General features: G+C 37.3%; 1 protein-coding gene across 6 annotated transcripts in view; it reads right to left on the bottom strand.

Annotated features, from left to right (window-relative positions):
* LOC106065352 (cGMP-dependent protein kinase 1-like) overlaps positions 1-18,174 on the bottom strand; it is a 206,452-nt gene that overhangs the window by 63,683 nt on the left and 124,595 nt on the right. For all 6 annotated transcript variants that reach the window (XM_056019966.1, XM_056019965.1, XM_056019964.1 and 3 more), the window contains one exon: positions 8,807-8,973. In XM_056019966.1, the coding sequence (XP_055875941.1) occupies positions 8,807-8,973 (167 nt within the window). The remainder of the gene's footprint in view (positions 1-8,806; positions 8,974-18,174) is intronic.

Below are 18,174 nucleotides of genomic sequence, written 5' to 3'. Positions count from 1 at the left end.
CTTTATTTTTCTTTAAGCCAGAAATGTATTTATGTAAGACTCTAATTTGCGTACAGTGCTATAGCTATCCTAGTAGAAAAGGGGGGGGGGGAGGATTCCGCGAAGAAAACTGAATTACTAGTAAACACAGTAGGGGGAGGGGAAGAGGGATAACTCTTGTTGTAATAAATGTTGGATGTATCAACAAGAGATCACACAGTAGACATTCTACATAACTAGGGAAGAGACTAGATGTCACGCTTTAACATACAAACACAAGACATTTGTATATCTTCTGCATCAGGCGTATCAGGGCGACCTTACGAATTGCGGGGCCCAATTCAATGGATGTTTGCTAACAACTATTACTATTAATTAGATCATTAGACCACTGGCGGATCCAGGGGGGGGGGGCGGTAGGGGCGATCGCCCCCCCCCCCACTCGGCCGACCCCCCCCCCCCGAAGGGGGGGGGGGGGAAAGAATTATAGTATAGAATTCACACAATTTGTATGCGAATTTATTACTTATTTTAATAATATATACTAATTATTTATATTTCAACCTATTTTTAGATTATTTCGCCCCCCCCCCTTCTAGTATTTTGGCCGATTTGGTAGGGTCGGGAGGGGGCGATGGCATCAATCCGCCCCCCCCTCCACCATAAACTTTCGAGTGGGGGGGGGCGGTCTTATTTATTTCTAGAAATCACAGCTTGCTAACAGAATCAATTAAATATCTATATGATTAAAACTTGTTGTTGGTATTTTAACCGGTCTTTATATAATTTCGTTCACCTGTTGGCCGATTGGAAGGGGAAGAGCGAATACCTCCACTGCCCTTCCCATCTAAACCCTTTGAGTGGGGGGGGGGGCGGTCCTACTTTTATGGAGAAATCATAGTATGTGAACAAAATTAGTCGAATATCTATATAATATAAACAGGTGGAAGTGCGATACATGCAATCCCCTTCCCCCCATCGGACAAATCAATACTTTTTCTTTTTGTATTATAGTAAGAAATTACAAAATTTAAAAAGTCTGTCACTAATAATTTATATATGCTTTAAAGTAAATTCTTATATCGAGTCGCCCAACCCCTATTCTTTAATGCAAAATGCAATCATTAGCAGAAATTATAAAAAGGAGCGAGGATTAATCGTTTTCATTTTACCACCCTTCCCCTTTCCAGACAGAGTTTGTATAATTTGACATGAATTTATCATAACTATTTTAAGAAAGACTTTGCTTTGGAAAAGTTATAATTCAAACGAAATTTTTCAATATAACAGTCACGGTTGAGATGAGTTCAAAAGCCAGATAATCTTTTCTTAGTCGACTTTTTCCAACATTTTCTCTATCTCATATTTTTCTAGTTAAATAAATTTAGGACTATAACTCACAATTTATGCTAGAATTTTATTGAATATTATTAATCGAATTTTTTTTTTCGGCGGCGATCTTCAAAACATTAATCTAAATATGTGGGGTATCTAATCTTTTCAAAGAACAAATCAGTTGTATTTGCAATGTATTAAGGGACTATAAATTCATATTAGAATATTTTTCTAATTATTCAAAAGGCACTTTATAATAGAATGAATAATGAGCTGTAGGTCAGTAGAATGCTTTACTGCAGTGAAGAATGCCAGAAAACGCTTTTAGCGTCGTGGCTTCGAACCGAACCTCACTGATGAATAATAAGCTGTAGATGTCAGGAGAATGCGTTTCTGCAGTGAAGAATGCAAGAAAACGCTTTTGGAGTCGGGGCTTCGCCCCGAACCCCACTAATACATAATGAGCTGTAGATGTCAGAAGAATGCGTTTCAGCCGTAAAAAATGCAAGAAAACGCTTTTGGCGTCTGGGCTTCGCCCCGAATCCCACAGATAAATAATGAGCTGTAGATGTCAGGAGAATGCGTTTCTGCAGTAAAGAATGCAAGAAAACGCTTTTGGAGTCGGGGCTTCGCCCCGAACCCCACTAATAAATAATGAGCTGTAGATTCAGAAGAATGCGTTTCAGCCGTGAAAAATACAAGAAAACGCTTTTGGCGTCGGGGCTTCGCCCCGAATCCCACAGATAAATAATGAGCTGTAGATGTCAGGAGAATGCGTTTCTGCAGTGAAGAATGCAAGAAAACGCTTTTGGAGTCGGGGCTTCGCCCCGAACCCCACTAATAAATAATGAGCTGTAGATGTTAGAAGAATGCGTTTCAGCCGTAAAAAATGCAAGAAAACGCTTTTGGCGTCTGGGCTTCGCCCCGAATCCCACAGATAAATAATGAGCTGTAGATGTCAGGAGAATGCGTTTCTGCAGTGAAGAATGCAAGAAAACGCTTTTGGAGTCGGGGCTTCGCCCCGAACCCCACTAATAAATAATGAGCTGTAGATTCAGAAGAATGCGTTTCAGCCGTGAAAAATACAAGAAAACGCTTTTGGCGTCGGGGCTTCGCCCCGAATCCCACAGATAAATAATGAGCTGTAGATGTCAGGAGAATGCGTTTCTGCAGTGAAGAATGCAAGAAAACGCTTTTGGAGTCGGGGCTTCGCCCCGAACCCCACTAATAAATAATGAGCTGTAGATGTTAGAAGAATGCGTTTCAGCCGTAAAAAATGCAAGAAAACGCTTTTGGCGTCTGGGCTTCGCCCCGAATCCCACAGATAAATAATGAGCTGTAGATGTCAGGAGAATGCGTTTCTGCAGTGAAGAATGCAAGAAAACGCTTTTGGAGTCGGGGCTTCGCCCCGAACCCCACTATTAAATAATGAGCTGTAGATTCAGAAGAATGCGTTTCAGCCGTGAAAAATACAAGAAAACGCTTTTGGCGTCGGGGCTTCGCCCCGAATCCCACAGATAAATAATGAGCTGTAGATGTCAGGAGAATGCGTTTCTGCAGTGAAGAATGCAAGAAAACGCTTTTGGAGTCGGGGCTTCGCCCCGAACCCCACTAATAAATAATGAGCTGTAGATGTTAGAAGAATGCGTTTCAGCCGTGAAAAATACAAGAAAACGCTTTTGGCGTCGGGGCTTCGCCCCGAATCCCACAGATAAATAATGAGCTGTAGATGTCAGGAGAATGCGTTTCTGCAGAGAAAATTGCAAGAAAACGCTTTTGCGCGTCGGGGCTTTGCCCCGAACCCCACTGAAGAAGCTTAAAGCGCTCTCCCAGACCCCTAAGCTTGCAAGAGAAAGACTGTTTTTTTTGTTGTTTTTTTTTCGCCGAAGATTGAGAAACAGTCTTATTTTATTCTCATATATCGAATATATATATATATATATATACATATATATGCTGTACGCAGTTTATGCATAGGGTTAGGGTTTACTGGGCGTTAGGGTTAGGGTTTGGAAAAAAATCGCCCCCCCCCCCACTCTAAAGTTCTGGATCCGCCAGTGCATTAGACCAACATTTGTTATACAGCATGCATAGGAAGTAGCTCAAACGCAAGAAAGTTTCATGCTTAATATTGAAATTATTTGTGCTACGGAAAATATTCAAAAAATTCGCTAAAAAGTGCACTAAATGTATGAAAGACTCTTTGGAAACATTGAGCAACTCATCATTGATTCTGTACACTGGATTCACTAAAAGGAGATCAAGTTAGGGTTGTTTTTTGTATGTAAATGTTATACATTTTTAAAACTGTATAGGATTGTATTTTTCATTTTCTTAGCACTTGAAACAAACCAAAAAAATCAAAATGTAAACAAAGCGCGGATTACTGTGGATAACCTTTAGTAGAGAAATCCCCAATAGTCTTTGAACCGGAAGCAAAAATATTTTTTCTCTGCTTCAAAGTCGTAAATTCTTAAAACAACAAATTTAATCAACACCCATTGAGAAGGCCATGTCGAGATGTAGTCCCACAGTGGGCTGTTGATTTGGTAAGTCTTGACTTCTCTCCCTTGACAGTTTTGAACAGAAATTTGTTCTCCGTTTCACTAAGCTCACTCCATAACTTGTTTTCATTTGGACACTTTGACAACAACTTCTACGTCTCGCATATAGGCAAGTGACGTCCCGTCAAGCCCAATTTGTATCTCTATGGTTACATGTGTAGCTAAGTGAAAACACAAACATATGGGTCGTGGTATTAACCAGTCTTTCAGTGCTGGGTATTTTCCCACTATATTTTAGTCTTTTTAGCTGTCTAGATCATGTCGAGATTTCAAGATATAAAGAAAAATATATTTTAAACAAAAGGTCGAGTAACAGACAGAAATGTTTTGTATAACAACAAACTAGGCACTCAAATATAACAACAAACTAGGCACTCAAATATAACAACAAACTAGGCACTCAAATATAACAACAAACTAGGCACTCAAATATAACAACAAACTAGGCACTCAAATATAACAACAAACTAGGCACTCAAATATAACAACAAACTTATTCCTGCTAGGCACTCAAATATAACAACAAACTTATTCCTGCTAGGCACTAAAATATAACAACAAACTTATTTCTGCTAGGCACTAAAATATAACAACAAACTTATTTCTGCTAGGCACTAAAATATAACAACAACCTATTCCTGCTAGGCACTAAAATATAACAACAAACTTATTTCTGCTAGGCACTAAAATATAACAACAAACTTATTTCTGCTAGGCACTAAAATATAACAACAAACTTATTTCTGCTAGGCACTAAAATATAACAACAAACTTATTTCTGCTAGGCACTAAAATATAACAACAAACTTATTTCTGCTAGGCACTAAAATATAACAACAACCTATTCCTGCTAGGCACTAAAATATAACAACAAACTTATTTCTGCTAGGCACTAAAATATAACAACAAACTTATTCCTGCTAGGCACTAAAATATAACAACAACCTATTCCTGCTAGGCACTAAAATATAACAACAAACTTATTTCTGCTAGGCACTCAAATATAACAACAAACTTATTCCTGCTAGGCACTAAAATATAACAACAAACTTATTCCTGCTAGGCACTAAAATATAACAACAAACTTATTTCTGCTAGGCACTAAAATATAACAACAAACTTATTTCTGCTAGGCACTAAAATATAACAACAAACTTATTTCTGCTAGGCACTAAAATATAACAACAAACTTATTCCTGCTAGGCACTAAAATATCATTAAGAAAAAAATGTAGCAACTACATTTAAGGAATATTAAGTATTTCTCGGTATCAGATTCTGGTTCCACAACTATTAAGTATTTCTCGGTATCAGATTCTGGTTCCACGACTATTAAGTATTTCTCGGTATCAGATTCTGGTTCCACAACTATTAAGTATTTCTCGGTATCAGATTCTGGTTCCACGACTATTAAGTATTTCTCGGTATCAGATTCTGGTTCCACGACTATTAAGTATTTCTCGGTATCAGATTCTGGTTCCACGACTATTAAGTATTTCTCGGTATCAGATTCTGGTTCCACGACTATTAAGTATTTCTCGGTATCAGATTCTGGTTCCACGACTATTAAGTATTTCTCGGTATCAGATTCTGGTTCCACGACTATTAAGTATTTCTCGGTATCAGATTCTGGTTCCACGACTATTAAGTATTTCTCGGTATCAGATTCTGGTTCCACGACTATTAAGTATTTCTCGGTATCAGATTCTGGTTCCACAAACCAATGAAATCAAAATAAAAATCCAAATTGGACTTTAATCAGACTTGGATTGTTTTCAGATTAGAATTGTTACATATACACTAGATGTTATAAATACGACTAGTCTCGAGGTGAAATAAAAAGTATGATTAAATATTTTCCTATATATATAGATTTTTATGTACGTAAACTCTTTTTCAAATTCTATTGGAAGTAGCCCCAATCGATCTTTTCTGTTTTAGAATAGTAATGATTTTTAGTTTTAAAGTTTAGAAATAATGCAAAATCCTTTCTCGGATTTTCTTTAGAATGGGCTATTAATCACAGAACTATATATTCAAGTTAATATATGAAACAAAGCCATTTCCTGTTAGTTTCCATTGAGATAATGGTTCAAAAATCCTAGATCGAAATAATTCATGTTGATTTGAATCATCTTATGTACATTTAAATAGATTTTTAGATCTTTCTAAATAATGTATCTAAAAATTGCAAAATAATAATTATGAGACGAGAGTACTCTTATTTTTGATGTTCAATTACTAGATCTAGATCTAAAAATTAAATTATATGTTACATAGGTTAGGGTTGAAAAAAAAAACTTTACTTCTTGTAACCACTTTACAAAACATCGCCTTGATCCAACTTTCTCAAAACTTTTCACGACATTTCTTGTAGTGTTAAAAAATCTCAATGTCCAGTCTAGATGTAGTATATATAAGTCTATGGTTTTGGAAGAATCATAGACATATAGGTCTAGGGGAAGAATATAATTAAATGAAAAGAAACAATACTATCTTTTAAAAAGAGATTGAATTTTTCTTTGCGAAATTGTTTGTAGGTGGGCCTAATGGTGTTTTTGGTTTATTTTAATAAAACGAAATTAGCAAATATATGGTCAGAAGATGTCGCTTCAAGTTTCGCGAACTTTTTGAAGAGCTTTATTTTGTTGAAAATGTTTTCAAATTATCCAGACTAAATTTTTTTTCGAATGTATTTTGAACTGGTTCATCCCTAGTTACACTGAATTTTTGTTCGACTGATTTGTGTACTCAAGTTCATTTCTGGTTGAATTTACTTCTTGTCATGTTCGATTGTATTGCGTACATAAGTTCATCTCTAGTTGCACTTTACGTCTTGTCATGTTCGATTGTATTGCGTACATAAGTTCATCTATAGTTGCACTTTACGTCTTGTCATGTTCGATTGTATTGCGTACATAAGTTCATCTATAGTTGCACTTTGTGTCTTGTCATGTTCGACTGTATTGCGTACATAAGTTCATCTATAGTTGCACTTTACGTCTTGTCATGTTCGATTGTATTGCGTACATAAGTTCATCTATAGTTGCACTTTACGTCTTGTCATGTTCGATTGTATTGCGTACATAAGTTCATCGATAGTTGCACTTTACGTCTTGTCATGTTCGATTGTATTGCGTACATAAGTTCATCTATAGTTGCACTTTACGTCTTGTCATGTTCGATTGTATTGCGTACATAAGTTCATCTATAGTTGCACTTTAAGTCTTGTCATGTTCGATTGTATTGCGTACATAAGTTCATCGATAGTTGCACTTTACGTCTTGTCATGTTCGATTGTATTGCGTACATAAGTTCATCGATAGTTGCACTTTACGTCTTGTCATGTTCGACTGTATTGCGTACATAAGTTCATCTCTAGTTGCACTTTGTGTCTTGTCATGTTCGACTGTATTGCGTACATAAGTTCATCTATAGTTGCACTTTGTGTCTTGTCATGTTCGATTCTATTGCGTACATAAGTTCATCGCGTACTTAAGTCAGCATGTACAGTGGGTTGTAAACACAAGTTGGTAGTGAGAACTAAGCAGACATTGATCAACTCTAAACACAAGTTGGTAGTGAGAACTAAGCAGACATTGATCAACTCTAAACACAAGTTGGTAGTGAGAACTAAGCAGACATTGATCAACTCTAAACACAAGTTGGTAGTGAGAACTAAGCAGACATTGATCAACTCTAAACACAAGTTGGTAGTGAGAACTAAGCAGACATTGATCAACTCTAAACAGAAGTTGGTAGTGAGAACTAAGCAGACATTGATCAACTCTAAACAGAAGTTGGTAGTGAGAACTAAGCAGACATTGATCAACTCTAAACACAAGTTGGTAGTGAGAACTAAGCAGACATTGATCAACTCTAAACATAAGTGTTGTTATTGTGTCAGGTAGAAGACAGCAGTGCGGGGGCGGAAATATGCTGACAAAATAAGCTCCCTTAAAATAACAAAACCCAGTTTTGGGTTTTTAACTCAAATTATCTTTCACTAAAATCTTATCTATTTATTCTTTCTGTCTGCTGCCAATTTACCAACTGAAGCAAAAGAAAAAAAATAGTTTAAGTTATGTATTTCATTTTGCTTCAGCTATCAAGAAAGTTTTGATAATTTATATTCTTTCTTTTTCTAACAAAGTTTGTTATTTAATAATGATATATATATAACGTCTATATAACGTTTTTTTCCGCCTGTCTGAACTGTCGCTATTCGAGGATATAATGGAGCTGTACATTACACACTAAAAGTAAGAATTACTTGATCCATTCTCATTTTAGTTAGGGTTTGAAATCAAACATTATTTTATTCCTACTGACCAAACCAAATGGACACCGGGTAATTTAGAACGACTTGATATCTCAGAACGTATCAACAAGTCCAATACTTGATATCTCAGAACGTATCAACAAGTCCAATACTTGATATCTCAGAACGTATCAACAAGTCTAATACTTGATATCTCAGAACGTATCAACAAGTCCAATACTTGATATCTCAGAACGTATCAACAAGTCCAATACTTGATATCTCAGAACGTATCAACAAGTCCAATACTTGATATCTCAGAACGTATCAACAAGTCCAATACTTGATATCTCAGAACGTATCAACAAGTCCAATACTTGATATCTCAGAACGTATCAACAAGTCCAATACTTGATATCTCAGAACGTATCAACAAGTCCAATACTTGATATCTCAGAACGTATCAACAAGTCTAATACTTGATATCTCAGAACGTATCAACAAGTCCAATACTTGATATCTCAGAACGTATCAACAAGTCCAATACTTGATATCTCAGAACGTATCAACAAGTCCAATACTGCAGAATGTTAGAGAAAAACGTTTGACAAAAGATCAAAAGTCAAGGGGAGACAAAAACATAAATACTATAAAATGAGGTTACTGACCTTCCATGACATAAACCAAAGATCCGACATCTCCTTCTTTAATGATGATACTATCTTTGGGGTTCTCCACAGGGTGCATGCAGTCGACTATCTCACGTATTTGACCGATGTCCAAGTTTTTCATGAAGTCATTGTCCAGTATGGCTTGTTTGATAAGTTCCTTCTGACTGAAAAACACAAAAAACACAACGATCAGATAGTTGTTAAGACTTGATGTTTGATCTATTTATATTTTCTAAAGGAAGCTTAAAAGATCTGATTCTATTGAATGATATACATTTCATCTATAAATGTCTGGCGTGTATGAAGTACCTATGGTGTTGGCATAACAACGAGGTGTATCTTGTTTAGATCCACTTTTTGTCATAGAAATGTTTGCATGATGTTTGTTTGTCACTCATCACATGGTAACTCAATAGAAGAAACTCCAAATCATTGTTAATCAGCTTACAGTATTTAGCTTTTTTAAAACTACAAGTCTTTATATAGAGGCTAGATCTGGATGCTCAAAAACATAACTGACTCAACTATCAACAATCAGATAATCTCACAAATCATGCTTATCAGCAATCAGATAATCTCACAAATCATGCTTATCAGCAATCAGATAATCTCACAAATCATGCTTATCAGCAATCAGATAATCTCACAAATCATGCTTATCAGCAATCAGATAATCTCACAAATCATGCTTATCAACAGCTCAAATAGTCCAGCCTGCCAGTTACTAATTCCCCCCCCCACACACACACACGTTTTTTTTAAAGGTAACTAAGACAGACAGTATAGACTATAGAGAGTACACACACCTGCCTGTCTGTTACCAATATTGTTATGTTTTGATGTTGACTTTAAGTTCCCAGTTCCAACGAAACTAGAAATCAAAAAGCTGTATTTGACCAGGTTAGAGTTCAAAGTGCACAGCCAAGTTCCCTCAAGAAAGATGAGACTGGTGGCGATGCCACAATGCCACAATGTTCTCTCCCCCAAGAACGAGGTAAAATGGTAGAGGCAGTTAGAATAAGAAGAAGTGATTGACAGGGACTTCGTCAACTTTAGCAGAGCTTTGAATTCTTCAACACAAAATTGTATTTTTTTTTAAGAGAATCTTTTTTTTTCAATGCAATTGAACTAATTAATTATATTATAATTAAAAATACCTCCGTTTGAAAATTCTAAATTTTAGTAGACGCAAAGTGGTTCAGCAAAGTGGTTCAGCTAAGGGGTTCAGCAAAGTGGTTCAAGAAGGGATTGTAAATCAACAACATTGAATCTCGAGACTTTGGGACGTTCGCAGACAAACACAAAAATTGGGCAGTCTCCACCAAGACTCGAATTCGAAACCCTCGGCTGGCTACCACGAACACACTTAGCTGAACCGCAACGTCTTCAACTAATGCATCCTGCATGTCCACAGACAATTCAGATTGTACTTCTCATCGAAGGGGGAGGAGCTGTGTCATGATTGAAAGTCTTAGACCCAAGTAACGTTTCTGTTTCAATGACATGTTTCCTCCCTCTGAAACAATAACAGAGCTTCAACACTCTTGATTGTCAGGTCGGCATGACCTCGTCTCTCCTAATAAGTTCTCTTAGGCTTGATGAAGGAAACATGGAACTGGATCAAACCTACGGAGCCTGGGAAACAGGTGAATGTAACGAGGTCAAACTTCAGACAGAAACCCTCGAGCTACTTCCTGGCGCCCCCAGACACTTCAACTTAATGACCTTACTTGTGTCGGGCATTACAGGATTGGGCGCCGAATTTTCAACGCCTTTTTTTCACGTTCGATCTTGGCGCCTTGCAGTACGATAGATATATCGGTTAGTTCAAATATTATAGAAGCTTGTCTCGCGGCTAATATTATTCCCTTGAGGTCCCTAAATGAGCCATCAACAACTTTAAGTATTAATTGTGTAGACCTATGACAGTACTCACAATCTACGGTGTCTAACGAGACTCGAATTTTTTAAGTACTCTCATTGATTCAGAGTTTCACATCTACATAGATCTTAACCTTTGATTATATCACATCACACCAAGATAGATCTCTACCTTTGATTATATCACATCAGATCTAGATAGATCTCTACCTTTGGTTATACCACATCACATCTAGATAGATCTCTACCTTTGGTTATACCACATCACATCTAGATAGATCTCTACCTTTGGTTATACCACATCACATCTAGATAGATCTCTACCTTTGGTTATACCACATCACATCTAGATAGATCTCTACCTTTGGTTATACCACATCACATCTAGATAGATCTCTACCTTTGGTTATACCACATCACATCTAGATAGATCTCTACCTTTGGTTATACCACATCACATCTAGATAGATCTCTACCTTTGGTTATACCACATCACATCTAGATAGATCTCTACCTTTGGTTATACCACATCACATCTAGATAGATCTCTACCTTTGGTTATACCACATCACATCTAGATAGATCTCTACCTTTGGTTATACCACAGCACATCTAGATAGATCTATACCTTTGGTTATACCATATCACATCTAACACATTTCTCAGTGTTTAACACTGTTAAAGGGAGACTACAATGAATTTTGTTTCTCTCTAACGAATCTCAACCCTGACAGTGCAAGAGAATGAATATTAGTTCGTTTTTCACATAATAATAATAATAATAATAATAATAAGAAGAAGAAGAAGAAGAAGAAGAAATAAATACATTTTTTTCATAATAATAATAATGTCATTTAAGAAAAAAATGCATGTAATTCTTTAAATAAAATGTACATTCTGATCAGTTAATAATTTGAAACCATAATTCAGTAACTCAACAGCCTTCTTTATTTTTCCACAACATAAATTATAAATCTAGGCCATGGTAGACCTACTAAAATGACATAATGATTTTACCTTTCGTTTTACAAAAATCCAGAGCAGTACTACAAATTAAACCCACATTAATCCACGATAAGCACACACAACTTTTGCTAAAGCACGCATAAAGTGTACGTTAGAACTGAAGCAACCATTTAAGCCAGAGTATCAAATGTGGTAAACAAAGGCGACAACGTTCAACCATCAGTTGTTCAATCCTCAGTGTACCATTACGTGAAACAAATGGAGACGATATTTTCAAGTCATGTAACACATTTGTTTTTTATGTGAATTGTTTCTTTTTCTCGTACTGGGCAATACAAAATTTGTGCCACATTGCTAACAGGAAAAATGTCCACCTTAGGAGGGCCGCCCAAACGCCACCTTCATGTTTCGCTTCTGAGTCTTGTTAAAATCCATGAGAAATCAATTAAATAGCGTGGTATGGGTGTCATTTATAAATGGCAAGAATAGATTTCAACTCAATCACTGGTTCAATGAATCTAGTTGATGGTGAGTTGAATCAAATGTTTATTGTCACTGACCTATAACTATATGAAATTATTACTTGGTGTCTGTATCAATTTGTTGATCTGAATGTACAGGCAAATGTCTTTGATTTCGAAGATTAAGGATGAGTGCAGTCTTTCACAAGATTTCCCAAACCCAGTTGCGAACTGTATATTTTTCCACATCTGAGACAGTCAAAGCAGAGTTGTCCTCCGTTGGTCTATTTATGTTTTCTTTACGTCCTCTGCGGGGCCTCAAATGTGTGTGTCGCGGCCTTCTTGAGAGCTCTCCAACTCTTTCACAGGCCTTCTTGAGAGCTCTCCAACTCTTTCACATTCCTTCTTGAGAGCCCTCCAACTCTTTCACAGGCCTTCTTGAGAGCTCTCCAACTCTTTCACAGGCCTTCTCGAGAGCTCTCCAACTCTTTCACAGGCCTTCTCGAGAGCTCTCCAACTCTTTCACAGGCCTTCTCGAGAGCTCTCCAACTCTTTCACAGGCCTTCTCGAGAGCTCTCCAACTCTTTCACAGGCCTTCTCGAGAGCTCTCCAACTCTTTCACAGGCCTTCTCGAGAGCTATCCAACTCTTTCACAGGCCTTCTTGAGAGCTCTCCAACTCTTTCACAGGCCTTCTTGAGAGCTATCCAACTCTTTCACAGGCCTTCTTGAGAGCTCTCCAACTCTTTCACAGGCCTTCTTGAGAGCTCTCCAACTCTTTCACAGGCCTTCTTGAGAGCTCTCCAACTCTTTCACAGGCCTTCTTGAGAGCTCTCCAACTCTTTCACAGGCCTTCTTGAGAGCTCTCCAACTCTTTCACGGGCCTTCTTGAGAGCTCTCCAACTCTTTCACGGGCCTTCTTGAGAGCTCTCCAACTCTTTCACAGGCCTTCTTGAGAGCTCTCCAACTCTTTCACGGGCCTTCTTGAGAGATCTCCAACTCTTTCACAGGCCTTCTTGAGAGATCTCCAACTCTTTCACAGGCCTTCTTGAGAGCTCTCCAACTCTTTCACGGGCCTTCTTGAGAGATCTCCAACTCTTTCACAGGCCTTCTTGAGAGCTCTCCAACTCTTTCACGGGCCTTCTTGAGAGATCTCCAACTCTTTCACGGGCCTTCTTGAGAGCTCTCCAACTCTTTCACAGGCCTTCTTGAGAGCTCTCCAACTCTTTCACGGGCCTTCTTGAGAGCTCTCCAACTCTTTCACAGGCCTTCTCGAGAGCTCTCCAACTCTTTCACAGGACTTCTTGAGAGCTCTCCAACTCTTTCACGGGCCTTCTCGAGAGCTCTCCAACTCTTTCACGGGCCTTCTTGAGAGCTCTCCAACTCTTTCACGGGCCTTCTCGAGAGCTCTCCAACTCTTTCACGGGCCTTCTTGAGAGATCTCCAACTCTTTCACAGGCCTTCTTGAGAGCTCTCCAACTCTTTCACGGGCCTTCTTGAGAGATCTCCAACTCTTTCACAGGCCTTCTTGAGAGCTCTCCAACTCTTTCACGGGCCTTCTCGAGAGATCTCCAACTCTTTCACAGGCCTTCTCGAGAGATCTCCTACTCTTTCACAGGCCTTCTTGAGAGCTCTCCAACTCTTTCACAGGCCTTCTTGAGAGCTCTCCAACTCTTTCACAGGCCTTCTTGAGAGCTCTCCAACTCTTTCACAGGCCTTCTGCTGTCGACAACTTTCCTCGATGCCAGTGAGGGCAAAATGGCGCCTGAATTTATCTTAGTAGCACTTCAGGGGTACACTTCTGACACTTTAACGCCGTCCTCCTTTAAGCTCGCCAAAAAAAGATCCCCTTTGGAATGAGGTCGTCCCCCATGCGTGATAAGTGTCCAACAGCAGTTGTCGAATGGTAATTTGGGCTTTTATACTGCTGACAGCGGCCTCCATCAGGACATGATCATTTGTAAGGTAGTCATGTCAGCTTATACCCATTATGGAGCGAAGACACATTTGATGGAAGCTTTCGAGGAGTTTAAGATGCTATTGAGAATACAGGTCTCATTGCTAAACAAAAGTGTACTGAAAAACATTTTTTAAAAATAAACATTGATTTTGTGTGTGTGTGTGACTGAAATGTTCCCAGCAAAATAAAGACATAATAGTAAGGCCATTGAACTATCGATATTGTGGGATAGAAGAGTGAAGTCACTAGTAACATTGGATCAGTATATTTCTTGTTACCTACACCCAACATCATGTCTCATTTTTTAATCCAGTGGCGGAACAAAAATAGACGAAGCAGTTTGTCTTCGACATTAAAATAATGTTTTACATTTTGTGGCTGCTCATATCATCACTGTGTTTGTCTTGCATCAGTCAATATGGACAATGAAACCAAAAAAAAAAAAAAAAACAGCCACGAAACTCAAGCGCTTAGGAATAGTACAATGAAACAAGAAATTTTTTTTTAAAATTCTTAAAAAAAAAAAAAGCTTATCAAATGGGAAGAACTCCCCACTTACAACTATTTCTCTCAGTAATGTAGAATTTACTTCCCGTATTCAATATCATACAAATAACTAGTAACCAATAATTAATTGTTAATTTTTTTAATGGCTTCATGTTTTGTTAGGTACTATAAATAATTACAAATGAATTTTAACTTGATCCAAGAATGGGTGTGGGAGAAATAATGTGAACAATTATATAAGGGCATCAATCCCTAATATTTAGCCATATCTGTGAATACTGAATGATTAATTTCCCTTGTCGCAGTCAAACAAAATAATTAGTTACCAGTAGTTAATTGTCCATTGTCTAGTTGCTTTATTTTTTTTTTATTGATGACTGTCTTGTCTGTGCCAATGAATATTTGTGCGAAATTTCAACGTGATTCGAGAATGGGTGTGGGAGAAATAACGTGTACAAGCTTTGAACCTGACAGACAGAATAAGTTAATATAAGCTTTGAACAGAATGAAATAATTATAATTTCACAAGATTTACATAAAGCATTTCGCTATAGTACCATAAGATTAACAGAACATTATTTATAGACTGTCAGACATGGAGGTGACAGAGGTCAGTAGGTCGTCCATAATGCAAAATGCTCAATGGACAATGGTCATGAAAGGTGTTCATATCACAACTATTTAAATAGTCCATGGAAGATGGGACATAACTCGGGCTGTACAATTTAGTACATTACTTTAGTTTCCCTTTTTTTTTTAATCAAAAGGGAGATAAGTGGTTGAGTTCTACGTGAGTTATCCCCCGTTTGAAAAAAAGAAAAAAAAAAAGGAAAGAAATAAAAAAAATTTTTATCCCCCCTGGGCTATGTGACTTACGACATTTACCAGCTAGACAATTGAAATGTCAATATGGAGGGAAATGACAACATAGACAAGGTGATGACGACATACATAAAGATTTGTTTCGGTAAACTTGACGGTGAAAAGTGTTTCAATTATAGTTTTTATTTTCAACTATCCTATAAGTTTATACAAAGGGCAGGTATGGTAGACTGGAGCATGCTGTCTACAGCAAGGTATGGTAGACTGGAGAATGATGTCTACAGCAAGGTATGGTAGACTGGAGCATGCTGTCTACAGCAAGGTATGGTAGACTGGAGCATGATGTCTACAGCAAGGTATGGTAGACTGGAGAATGATGTCTACAGCAAGGTATGGTAGACTGGAGCATGATGTCTACAGCAAGGTATGGTAGACTGGAGAATGATGTCTACAGCAAGGTATGGTAGACTGGAGAATGATGTCTACAGCAAGGTATGGTAGACTGGAGCATGCTGACTACAGCAAGGTATGGTAGACTGGAGCATGCTGTCTACAGCAAGGTATGGTAGACTGGAGAATGATGTCTACAGCAGGGTATGGTAGACTGGAGCATGATGTCTACAGCAAGGTATGGTAGACTGGAGCATGATGTCTACAGCAAGGTATGGTAGACTGGAGAATGATGTCTACAGCAGGGTATGGTAGACTGGAGCATGCTGTCTACAGCAAGGTAGGGTACACAGCATCAGGACATCTACACCATAGGAATCTAATTTAACTTTAAAAGAAGTTCCGAATTGTAGGTCAAAATAATTGTTGATATTTTTTTAAGTTTTACAGACTGTGGAGCTGGTATCCTATAGACTCCCTATACCCTACAAAAAGTAATTTCTCTTCGAGTAAGCTTGAAACATAATTTATTGGGGGGGGGGGGACTTAAATTGTGTACTGTAAAAAAAAAATGACCACCTTGTATACAAGTCAAGTATTATCATCTAATTCAACTGAGATTTTTAAAAAAATTGGAACACATAAGCAGAAGGGAACCATTAACAAGCACATCAACAAGATCTTATACTAGAGACACTATTATAGGTTTAATCAAGTCTACTGTGTCATTAAAACACTATCATAATAAAATGGACTTATTAATGGAACGACCGATCGGTTGGCAGATTGAATAGCAGACAGACATACAGATTGACAGACAGACAGACTGACAGATAAATAGATAGATAGATAGATAGATAGATAGATAGATAGATAGATAGATAGATAGATAGATACATACATACATACATACATACATACATACATACATACATACATACATAGAGAGACACAGACAGACAGACAGACAGACAGACATATAGATAGATAGATAGATAGATAGATAGATAGATAGATAGATAGATAGATAGATAGATAGATAGATAGATAGATAGATAGATAGATAGATACATACATACATACATACATACATACATACATACATACATACATACATACATACATACATACATACATACATACATACATACATAGAGAGACACAGACAGACAGACAGACAGACAGACATATAGATAGATAGATAGATAGATAGATAGATAGATAGATAGATAGATAGATAGATAGATAGATAGATAGATAGAATGGCTAAATCTTAGCATCAACAACACCAACAGATGAAATGATTGGTTCAAACTGATTTAACTAAGACAATGTTAGCATCAAACGAATATTATTTCACGATTTCTCCCAATGAAAAGATCGGATACACTGATAGCCAGCGCTCACATCTTGAAACAATCAACTAATTAAAACACAGACACAGCTCTGTGAAAAGGGGGAGGGGGCGGCACACTTGGGAGCAATCTGTAATGAACAAATAGGTGTTGTTGTTTTTTTAATGGACCAACTTTGAGCAGCATTCTTTATTAGGTAAAGTGAAATAAATTTGAGTGTGTCATCACTGATATAGATAACTTCCTTTTAGCTTTCATCATTCATTATAATCAGGTTGAAAATTGAAAATTGTGTTTTTTTTTATTGCCACAGCGTAAAAAATGTTAACCTATCTATCTATCTTATCTATCTATCTATCTATCTTATTTATCTATCTATCTATCTAGTGCTTTTTTGTATTAAAAAAAAATAGGTGCCGGTACTCAGTGATGGATCGCCTAACTTTTAACTATTAACACATCTATGCTAGAAAGTAGAAATCAATTAAATATAAAGTATCTTAAGTCCTTCTATATTCTAGACCAGGGGTGGGCAACCTTTTTGGATCGAGGGCCGCATTTCTTAAAATTTGGGAATGGCGGGCCGCATATGTATATACAACTTAGAAAGATACTCTAGCTAACTTTTAATTCATAGTTACACTGTATTATATTCACGTTAAGGAATTACTAGAAGAGTTAGCAATTTTTGAAATCAAATTAATATTTTTTTTTAAACTACTGTTGTTTTTTAGCGGTCCCCGTAAGGGGAAAAAGCCGCTATTAGGTTTGTGCAAAATGTCCGTCTGTCCGTCTGTCCGTCTGTCTGTCTGTCCGTCTGTCCGTCTGTCCGTCTGTCCGTCTGTCCGTCTGTCACACTCAGATCTCGAAAACTAGAAGAGATATGAAAAATATTATTTCATCATTAAATCCGGCTTGAAAAGTTTAGGTGCAACGGCTACTTTTGGTTTTCTAAAAGCAAACCGTTTAATTTATAAAATTAATTATGCAAGCGATTTTTTCATAAAAATACACCAATTCTAAAA

The sequence above is a fragment of the Biomphalaria glabrata genome, chromosome 2, assembly GCF_947242115.1.
Source record: "Biomphalaria glabrata chromosome 2, xgBioGlab47.1, whole genome shotgun sequence".
NCBI classification, from domain to species: domain Eukaryota; kingdom Metazoa; phylum Mollusca; class Gastropoda; family Planorbidae; genus Biomphalaria; species Biomphalaria glabrata.
Note: the sequence above shows the minus strand (reverse complement) of the source record. Positions and strands in the feature narration are given on the sequence as shown.